The following is an 11,144-nucleotide window of genomic DNA, read 5'->3' on the forward strand; positions in this document are numbered from 1 at the left end:
TTATGAATGAAGATAAAATGGGAATTTAACATTCTGTTGCACAGTCCATTCGCTATACACAATACCGCTCTTGCGTCAATGTCCTTAAAAGAGCTTCCATTACAAAATCTTATTCTGGTATGTAGGGTTGTCAATATTTGACACGACATAAAAATCTGGCACGAATTTGATCCGAAAATTTTGGGTTATGGTCAACCTAGACCCAAAACTGGTCGGGTTCGGATTCAACAAATCGACCATTTTTAAAAATCAGGTCGGGTTTTTACCCAGAAATTCGAAATTGATCCATTTTGGACCGAAAATTCAAAATTGACCTATTTTTTACCTGAAAATCAGGAATTGACCTCTTTTTTTACCCGAAAACTAGCAATTTTTTATCAGCCTCGAGTCGTTCGGGTCGTGTCAGGTTGACCTGGACCCAATGGGGGTCTGGTTTGGGGCCAAAAAATCGACCCGTTTTTCGGGTCTTGTTCGGGTTGACCCGAATAGTGCCGGATCAGTTTCGGGTTCGACCTGAACCAGACCCATGACCCGAAATCGACACCCCTACACCTATGCATTATGCCCTTCCTGTTGATGTTTTTGGTGATCTCTCATCACGACTTCTCTTCTTTTTAACATGCTACCATACCGTGATACTATCTAGTTATATGTCCTCGAAGCCTATCAAGTGAGTTGTCGTTGCGTACGTCCCTTCTCTTTCACCTGCATCGCTGAGAGCGAACCTTGGTCCAAACTATCTTTGCTCCTATCAAACTTCAATATACACAAAGTTATATCTCATTGGGGATAATTTTATATAAAATCAACTTTTGTGCATATTTCTCCAATAAAATAAGCAGATAATATTTTTCTCTAATTTTCTCTATTATAATACATATAATGTCAAATTAATTTATTTGTATTTAAGAGCTAATTTACGAACATACTTATAAAATTAATATATTTTAATAAATTCCCTAATATAAAACATCTTAAATGACAAAGCTACTCAGACATGGTGATGGGACAATATCACATTTATATAAAATACATTATTTTTATGGTATTGAAACAAGTTTGACGATAATAGGTGTAAAAGACATTGTCATTTTTATATAGAAGTTTAATTTTGAATTTTATTCAAATATCTATTTGATTAATATATATAAATAAGGTCTATTATTAATGATAAAAAGTGATACGTTATCACAAAATTAGCTTGATTGGGCACGAATCTCGAAGCAAAAGCTAGTTGCAATATTATATATATATAATCAATCTAATTTTTATAGTTAATGAATGGCTTAGGACTTAATAAAAAAAAAATTCAAGAGTTGGTGACAAAAATATTATTTTATAATTTTAAATAAATAATTAGTAAGTAATTGTTTAAAAAATAATAGTTTAATTCAAATAAAAAAAATTGGTGTCCCGTATTATTTCGCGTATAAAATGTGGGGAGGGAATCGAGCGCGCAGAGAGGAATAGTAGAGAAACGGAAGACTCGGCTCCGTCTGCTCTTCGGCTCCTTTCTTTCCTGCCAGATCCGAGGATCTAAAGTCTAAACCACAGAGTGCTCCCTACAATAGCGCCGAAGAGTTCGTCTTAGGCGACCCCGCTTCAGCTATTTATCCGATCGAATGCCGATGCTATGCGTCATTGAGCTTTTCATTCGGTCTCAGCTGCTGATCACCCGTCCTTACGGATTAAAAGCACTCGCTTGATCAATTTCTTGAGTTTCTTCATCCTTTTCGAGATTAACAACGAGAGATGGCCTCCCAACAATCCACTCCTGCGGGATCTGTGCGCTATGCTCAACTGGTAATGAATCGCGTTCTGCTTTGTTTCTCCCAATCCCCCCATCCCCCGCGTGTCTTCCTTCTGCATGTTCTAGGATTTTGTTTTTGGTTAAAAAATTTCAACTTTTTGGTGCTCGGAAACAGGTGGGAAATGCATTTGTGCAGCAATTCTTCCTCGTCCTGCATAAGTCACCGGACCAGCTTCATCGATTCTACAAGGAAAGTAGCAAGCTGGGACGTCCTGGACCTAATGGAGAGATGACCGCGACCTCCTCCTTGCAGGTAATTTATGCTTTTCTTTTTCGTTGCTTTGGAAGAAAAAAATGTGGGAAAGGAAGAGTTTAAAATCCAAGGAGTCGTGTTCTGATCTCTATTTGCGTTGCATCTTGTTGACTCTGTTGATACAATGAAGGACATCAACGAGAAGATTCTATCGATGGACTACAGCGAGTACCGAACTCAGATAAAGACAGTGGATGCACAAGAAACCCTTAACGGTGGGGTCCTTGTCCTTGTCACGGGTTACCTATTTGGGAAGGATGATGTCAGGAGAGGTTTCACCCAAAGCTTCCTTCTTGCGACCCAGGAGACAGGCTTCTACGTTTTAAATGATATATTCCGATTTGTTGAAGAAGAGGACCAGCAACAGGAGCGGCAGGGTTTGGCGAATGAAACCTGGGTTCCTTTTTCTGCAGAGAATGGTATTGCTCGGAAGCCTGCATTTATTTCTTGCTTTCATATTTTCGCTTTTTCTAATTCATTCAGCATTTATTTTTTAATTCTGCAGGTACTGTTACACCCCAGGAGCATTATCCTTCTGAGCAAAGTGAAGAAGAACCGGAAAAGGATGAAATAACTGAAGAAGAAGTTTATGATCCTTCGGAACATGGCGGAGAATCTTCAAATGATACAGCAGAGCATGTCGAGAAGGAGATCAATGAAGTTCCAACTGCTTTGCAGCCTACTGTGGCTGGTTCAAATCCTTCAACTGGCCGGAAGCCAAATGTGTCCTATGCTTCAATTGTAAGTGCACGTGTTCATTGACATTCAATATTTTATTATTATTCTAATAAGTTAAGATGGTAGGGTTTAAACGTATATTTTGGGATTTGAAAAATCAGATATGGAGCCCCTATTGTTCCAGCTCAAGGTCTGCTTAAATATACTTGATTTGATCTAGACATTAGTCTTGGTTGGCTTGAATAGATCATGCTTATAATTTCATAACTCGTTGATAGAGGGGTGAAACTAGCCATAATTTTCAGGGGGGCAAACTTATAAGTAATTATTGGCAGATATGTCGAGGGTTTGAGGGGGCGGCGCCTCTTGACGGGGTTCAAACTGAACAAATTTTGATTTACTATTTCTCTTTGTATTTAGTTCATCATTCTCTAACAATAACACCTCTACACAATGTGTTTAATTAGGTTGGGGCAATTGTTTAAAGACCATAGTATTTTAAAACTTTTAGGGGGGGTAATGACCTAAAAAGTTTATAATAAAGACTAAAAAAATATTGAGAGAGACAAATTACATAAAGAATCATATAATAAAAAAAATTATTTTTAAGGGGGTTTCCCCCCGGGCTTAAGGGGGTTCCGCCCCTACGTTGATATCAATCCAAGATCGAGCTGGACATAACAAAAGGTCCTACTTTGGTTGATTTTAGATATGTAAGTTGAATTTCTCTGTTCTTTGTTCATGCATGCTTACAATTAGGAGTAGTTGCATAAACAGGTGAATCCGTTGATACATTTCAATCGGATTTTAAGAAGGATTGATTCAAGCAAGTGTTGGTTCTTTTCAAGTTTGATTTGGACATAATTTGCTCATTAATTGGTTGTTTGATTTTGATACAAGCCAAAAGCCAATCTAGTTTTGCACTAGTTAAATTTCACGTTGTTAGGATTTAAAAAATCAATTAGAATTTTATAAAATTAAAAAAATACCAAACACAATGTAATATTGATTAATTTTTCAAACAACAGGAAAAGATTATTTAAGATAGAGCAACAAAAATTGCTATTTCATTGAACAATCTCATCTCTTAAAGGAAGTTATTTTATTCAACTAGAAATGATAATTAAAACAGATGTGCAAAGAGGTGTGCTATTTATGATTTAAAAGCACAAAAACATCATAGAAATGGATCAGTAGTTGTGGGCATTCATTATCTTTAGGGAAGTAATCGATTAAATCTTGAAAAAACTATTTAAATTTGTTGGAATTTAAAAATAGAGTTTAGAAAACGATGCAACGCCATAGTCTTGTAAGGAATGTTTCAGGATAAATTATTCTATGCAGATACGGACGCCGTTCGGAGGCGAATTAGAACGAGCCACATCATTTTTTGTCATTGTACTAGAAAGCCGCTTTGCAGGAAGAAAACTGTCCCAAACAAAGCCTAAGTCACAAGTTCCACCTAGGTATGGCACTAAAATGTACCTTATAAAAAGGTAGTTAGGAAAGCCCAAGTAAATAACTCATTCTAGATAATAAAGTAAATTACTTCTTAGTCCTAGCTAACTCAAACTCGTCAAATAACTTTCAAAAAATAAACCAGCAAATCAAACAAACTTTCCTGCGGATGATATGGTGCGTAATAACTGAAAGATTGCATGAATGCCATCATTTTCTCTTTATGCTCGTTTAAGAAATTCATAGCATGTCCTACACAGTAAGTTTGCCATTTTTCTCTTCCTGTTTTTTTTTTGCAATTGCTTATCTATTTTATATAATTTTCTTTCCTATGAAGCAAACAAATCATTGGTAAGTCAAATCATGATACCTGCTTAGGTGAATAGTATAATCTTAAAGATTCTAATGAATATATATAGGTGATGGCGATGAAAGAAAAACCTGCACCTGTATCAGTTGCCAAATCTGCTCCCAACGAGGCAGTACCTACTGATACAGAACAGAAAGCTCCTGCTGCTCCTACACCAGCACCAGCACTAGCACGGGCAGCAAAAGTTCCTGCCCGAGGTTCTTATGCTGCAGAAACCAACGTTGCCCAGGAGTCAGAAGGTCCGTTGTGTTTACTAATGGGGACTTGTACTTTCTTATTGAACTTTGTAATTACAGTGACCTTTCTTTTCAGCTGAAGGGTATTCTATATACATCAAACGGCTGCCTTTGAATGCTACCTGTGCTCAACTTGAAGAGGTTTTCAAAATCTTTGGTCCAATCAAGCCCAATGGCATACAAGTTAGACGCAATATGGTTATCCTTCAGACTTTACTGCTATCTTTTCAAATCATTGGAAAATTAGTTTATATTTTAATTTTTCTCCCAATCTTGTTTTCAATAGCGAGATTTTTTTACTTGGTGTGCAGTTACATGGGTTTTGCTTTGGTTTTGTGGAGTTTGAGGTGGCTGATGCCGTTAAAAGTGCAATTAAGGTAAATTGTACAGCTAATTTGTTTTTAATTTTCATGTCTGATTCATGGATATTTACTCGAGGAACAGTCAGCTTTGTGATTCATTATTATAATGTTTACTTCTTTTATCTATTTTTGTTTTTGATGAAAAGTTGCGTAAAAACTCCTCTCGTTAAAAATATGAGAAGGGTAACAACACAAGAACAACAAAAACAAGTCAAATTAGGAAAAGAAGTAGACAAAGAATAAATAAAACTAGGACTATCTATAAGACCAATAAAACTCCATTTTTACTGCTTATATGAGATTTTTATATGATGTTATGCCAGGTAGCATTATTATCCTTCGTTTTTTGATGTATTTTCTATTTATTCCTTTCGTTCCAAATGTTCCAAATAAGAGAAAACAAGATATATCCCATCTTCTAGTTGGCACAAACTTATTTCTCCAAAATTTGAACCATTTAAAATCAATACCTATGGAATTATTAATCTTAAATAAGTTGAAAAATCTTCTCTAAATGTTGGAAATCATTCCACAATTAAAGAAAGGATGAGAACTGGTCCTTGATGCGGAATTGCTCATGTTACAAGTAGTAGCAAAAGAAAATTAAATTGAAATTCAAAAGATCGGTAGTGTAAGGGATTTTGCTAGAAATCAATGCCCAAAAGATTGGCAGTGTAAGGGATTTTGCTAGAAATCAATGCCCAAATGAAAACTTGTACTTGGATCTTTAGTCTTCTAGTTCCTACGAAAATTTTATAGGGAATTAGTAGTATAACCACTAGGTGATAGATCCCATTGAGGATTGCCTTTAAAAGCAATATATCAATATGATCAAAGATACCTAGATATAAGGAGTACCATTGGATACATCTGCATCTTTGTTGACACCACTATTAGTGGGTGTCACAACTTTAGATATAGGTGTACTATAAAGTACAGAAGCTGAATATGTATCTGTTATGAAGTCATCAAGGAGATGATTTGGTTCAAAAGATTCTCATCATGACACAATATTTTTGTTATTGCTAAATCTCCATTAATTTTACAAAGAATGATATTTTCACTCTCGAGCAAAAGTACTTATGCATATAATTTTTACTCAAAAAATGGGTTTTACAATTCATCAAGATCAAGGGGCAAAAAATTGATCCATTTGCAGTCAAAGGATACTCAATGACAATGTTTTTAAGTTCTCAAAAACCTTTAATGTCAAAGATATCTTTAAGTATCATCTTCCACATGAAGCTATTGTTGTAGAAATGAACTTGGTGTCTAGCTTTTCCAAATACTAAGAAGATTGATATAATTCCACTGGTGTTGTAGCATTGAAGATCAATGCTGTGTTGCCATTCCAACATTTCATCTCTGCCTGGGCACTGCGGTATGCTTTGGCGACATTGCGTTGTCTTCACAATTGATTCCCTAGAAGTTGTGCAAAGCCCTTTGTCCCATGCACCAAGGTGCCTAGCTCAATTCCTTGGCGCTTTTTCTGTACCAGGCCACCTCAACCGTCTCCAGTGCCACATTTTTTACTGTCTCTGCCATTTTCCATTTTAGTCATGTAGTTTTATTTCCTTAGTTTTGTTGTTGTCCTTTAAACGGATGTTTGACATCTGGCTTAGCATATTGATGGTAGATTAACGATGATTGCGGGACTCTGTATGGTTTTCATCTATGAAAGAAGAAGAATCGTTCTCTATTTTCACATTTTCGCCTCTTTGAGCTCTGAGCCAGCATTTATCGTTCACTTTCACTCTCTCCATATCCTCTTATGCATTATGTTCGTTGTCTCATTTATAAAAACTGGCTTAGACGTAAAAGTTTAAAAATTTGAAAAACATATAGAGAAGCTTGTAAAGAGTCTAAGAAAGCAATATGCGATGCTAAGAATTTAATTTTTAATTATTTGTATAATAAATTAGATATTAAGTAGGATGAAAAATGTATATATAAGTTAGCCAAATAAAAAGATAGGAGAAATAAGGATCTAGTTCGAGTGAAGTGCATTAAGGATGGACATCAAAAAGTATTTTGTTAGATGAGAATATTCAACATAGTTGGATGAGATATTTCAATAAGCTTTTCAATGAAGATTATGAGAATATGAGTTATTTTAGTGACCTTAGCACCCTAAATGAAGATAGAGATTTTTATTTTTATCGTCATATTAGCAAAACCAAAGTTAAAGAGGTTTTAAAGAAAATGAAGTGTGTAAAAGCAGTTGGACCTGATGATATTCTAATAAAGGTGTGGAAATGCTTAGGAGATGAAATAATTTTGTCTTACTAAACTTTTCAATATTATTTTGGAGACTAAAAAGATATCAGATGAGTGGATAAGGGGCGTGTTGGTTCCTATTTTCAAGAATAAAGGCGATGCACAAAGTGTGAGGATTATGGAGGAATTAAATTAATGTGTCGTACATTAAACTATGGGAGAGAGTAATTGAGTATAGGTTATGAGTGATGCTAATGTTTCTTAAAATCAATTTGGATTCATGCCGAGTAGGTATACTATTGAAGTTATGCATTTATTGCAAGGTTTGATGGAGAAGTATAGAGAGAATAAGGAGGATCTTCATATGATATTTATTGATTTAGAGAGCATATGATAAAGTTTCAAGTTAAGTACTTAGGAGAGTTTTAGGAAAGAAAATAATTAATAATATTTATTTTTAAGTCATTATTTTAAGTCATTAAGGATATATATGCAGGAGTTGTTACTTGTGTTCAAAGACAACGTGGTTTGACCAATGATAGAAACCTTACAACATAAATAGGAGAAATGAGAATAACCTCACTCCTTGAATTAATTAGACTAATTCCTTGAATGCACTAAAACAGGAAACAAAATAAGTCAGAATCTGTTTAAAATAATACTCGATTCCCTTATTATGGGATACAAAATAATCTGATTTATGGTAGGTAAATAATTATGGAAACTAAAGTTTCTCATCTTCAACTTCTGCACAGCCTGTAACTTTCAATTTGTTTTAACAATTTATACTAGTTTATGCAGGTACATAATTCCATAATCTTTTGAATTCTTTTTCCTCTAATTTAGTTAATAACTTTTGGAGAACAATTGGATAGGAATGTTCTTGCAAGTTGTGTTTCTTTTCACAGTAGCTTGGAAGTTAGCCTACGAGGTCCGTAGGAAAAGCAGATATGAGGAAGACATAATATTTGTATAATCTCTTTAAGGCAAATTAGAAGCTAGATTTCTATTTTTCATTCCTGATTGAGAAGTAATCCGTTAGTTTTATTTAGTTTAGCTCAATGGAAGAGGGGATGATTTGATGCATGGACTTGCGCAAATCTAAAGAGGCTTATTTTTGCTCTTCTTGAATTATATTTTCCTGTTTAATACTAAAAAAAAATTGAAAGTTTTGATTGGAAGAACGCATGAGTAATGACTGTTAAAAGTATTTCTTAGGAACATTGTTTGTCCTAGCCGGTGCTTTTGTTTGCTAATATAGATGCATGGTTGACTATCCTAATATCTATTGTTCACTGTACATGTTGATATTTCATTCTTCGGATAAAATCAAAATGATCATAATACAACAACCCTCTATGCTTGGAGAAATTATTCTGTGTGGAGATCGGATACAGAATGCCGTCCGGAGGCCAGCCAGGCTGTGCCAGGTCAGTGGTACCAAGCGGTACTGAGTAGTAGCGAGCCACGGTACCGAGCAAAGGCGTGACGTGACTCATTTTGATTGGTCTATGGCCGCACAGAACAATTAAGCCTATGGTTGATATGATTTTCAGTTCATCCAACGTTTAAGTATTGATTGTTGATTTGTTTTATGGTTTACAATAAAACTTTCAGAGTTCTAAAATTCTGAACTGTATTCTAGTATGCATTTGATTTGTATGCTACTAATGAAACATTGTGAATACATGGGAAATGACTTTCTGCTCGCATTCAGAAATGTTTTTGATAAGAAACAAATCTATTCCCTTCACAAATTTTCAAGTTTTATGTGTTTCCTGCATTTTCAGGCTTCACCTGTATTGATTGGTGGTCGTAAAGCTTATGTTGAGGAAAAAAGAACCAATGCTCCACGAGGTACACATTATCCCTGCATGTCACTTCAAGTTGCTCATTGATTAATTAACAATTATGTTGAGTAGTACATAATCTTATACTCTTTCATAATATGAAATGATCTATAGCATTTTAAGTCAAAAGTTACAAAAAAATTATCATCAACTAGTAGGCAATATGTGATGAGTGCACAATATTAAAGTTTCATTTGGTGCAACTTTCTTACTACTTCTTAAAGCAGATTTTTAGTATAAAAATTAATTTTTTTTATTGAAAAAATGTTTTAAATAACAGTAAGAAAGCCATCCCAAACTAGAGAGATTATTCTGTGCGGACACCGGACGGGAAAACCGTCCGGTTTACGCTTAGGTACCGAGCTGTACCAAGCCGCGGTACCGCTTGGTACCAGACGTGACGCATTTTTATTGGGGTCTGGACTCCACACAGAATAATTTGTCCCCAAACTAAGCCTAAATGAACCATTTTTTTTTTTTAGCTTCGATGAGAAAGGAGCTGTCATTTTATGTTCAAAGCCTGCTTCTTTATATATATTTTCAACAATTAACACGTCTTATCATTTTCTTGCATGGTCTATTCATTAAATTGCTATTTTCTAACTGCAGTGAATAACCAAGCAAGGTTTGCACCTGTTAGAGGAGCTGGATACCGCGGTAATGGAATGAGGGGTCGTGGATATTATGGTGGTGGGAGGGGTTATGGAAGGTGGGGAGGAGACTACAGTTTCAGGCCTGATTTTGGGAACAGAGGGGGTAGGGGTGGCGGTCCCTTCTGGCCGAGGCGGCGATATAGAACACCACAGGCTTGATCAAATGGCCTCTTATGCTGCACCCATGGCCGCTCTGGGTCTTTACCTCCAGTGCCTGCGTCTGCATAAAACAAACAGAGACTCAAGAACTGTTTTCCTTCATTCATGGCAGATATCTCAGCAGCTGGTTATTTGACTCTCTTCCAAGCCTTTTCGTCTTGTGCAAGATGCAATTTTTATTTTTTAGTTTATGGAATGTTTCGTTCGAACTTTCATTGCTGCTAAAAATATAGGTAGGAAATAGTGTTTTTAGTCTTATTGTGTTGTTATGTTTCCATGATTTGGAAACAGTTTTCCGTTCCCCTTCAGCATTTGAGAAAAATCAATGGTGATAAGGGAAAATCTTCCTCTAACCTCGAATTTATGCTTCTGTGACAAGTTGTAAAATTGTTTTTGCTTTCCATGAAAAGTTTTTTACACCTATTTGCCTCTTCTTTGGAAAATTATTAGGTCCGGTCACCTGGCAGAGAGATACATTCGGATTTCTCTTTGTCTACAGTCAAAGTGTAGCTGCTACAGTAACTGAGATTTACTGTAGATAGAGAGAAATTCGGATGCATTTCTCTGTCAGGTGATAGCTGCTACAGTAACAGCGATTTACTGTAGATAGAGAGAAATTCGGATGTATTTCTCTGTCAGGTGACCGGACCTAATACTTCGCCCTTTTCCTGATAGTTTAGCTAGGAAGAATATAAAGTGAGAAGAGGTTTTTAATCAATGGTAATTCAACTGTATTCATACTTCACTGTACATGTATATATAATGGGTAAAAAGGCTGGATGCATGTGCCAGACATCATGTGTAGTGCAGTGCTTACACGTGTACAGCTAAGATAGTATGTGTGGTTTTAGATGGACGGTGGAGCTCAGCTCTGCATTGTGCTGCTCCTCTATGTTTGATTTTGCAAGTGATGCTATTCTATTACTTGGGTTCGATTCTTAGGAGGTTAAGTTTCTTAAATATTCTGATAAGTGGGGACACTCGTTACAGTTTTCCACTTCTTTATTTTTGGGATTGCTATTTGTGGTGTTCTATTTTAAATTTTTTAGTTGAAAAGCTATTTTTTTATAATTAGATTGATTAATGTGTGAGTTGTAA

The 11,144-nt window shown here is 35.5% G+C and overlaps 1 protein-coding gene across 1 annotated transcript; it reads left to right on the forward strand.

The window, feature by feature from the left end:
• Nucleotides 1–1,462: 1,462 nt before the first annotated feature.
• On the forward strand, nucleotides 1,463–10,469 carry LOC110105652 (putative G3BP-like protein). The gene is made up of 9 exons (XM_020835241.2): nucleotides 1,463–1,803; nucleotides 1,926–2,063; nucleotides 2,194–2,482; nucleotides 2,569–2,804; nucleotides 4,619–4,808; nucleotides 4,882–5,003; nucleotides 5,117–5,182; nucleotides 9,175–9,241; nucleotides 9,844–10,469. The coding sequence occupies exons 1-9, from the start codon at nucleotides 1,753–1,755 to the stop codon at nucleotides 10,044–10,046; spliced, it is 1,362 nt and encodes a 453-aa protein (XP_020690900.2). The 5' UTR covers nucleotides 1,463–1,752; the 3' UTR covers nucleotides 10,047–10,469.
• The last annotated feature ends 675 nt before the right edge of the window (nucleotides 10,470–11,144 follow it).

The sequence above is a fragment of the Dendrobium catenatum genome, unplaced genomic scaffold (assembly GCF_001605985.2).
Source record: "Dendrobium catenatum unplaced genomic scaffold, ASM160598v2 fragScaff_scaffold_671, whole genome shotgun sequence".
NCBI classification, from domain to species: Eukaryota; Viridiplantae; Streptophyta; class Magnoliopsida; order Asparagales; family Orchidaceae; genus Dendrobium; species Dendrobium catenatum.

Excerpts from the sequence above, each read along its gene's own strand:
- LOC110105652 (XM_020835241.2), top strand. The coding sequence starts at position 1,753 with ATGGCCTCCCAACAATCCACTCCTGCGGGATCTGTGCGCTATGCTCAA. Across the intron at positions 4,809-4,881 it reads CGTTGCCCAGGAGTCAGAAG|CTGAAGGGTATTCTATATAC; the intron begins GTCCGTTGTGTT and ends CTTTCTTTTCAG. Across the intron at positions 9,242-9,843 it reads AAGAACCAATGCTCCACGAG|TGAATAACCAAGCAAGGTTT; the intron begins GTACACATTATC and ends TTCTAACTGCAG.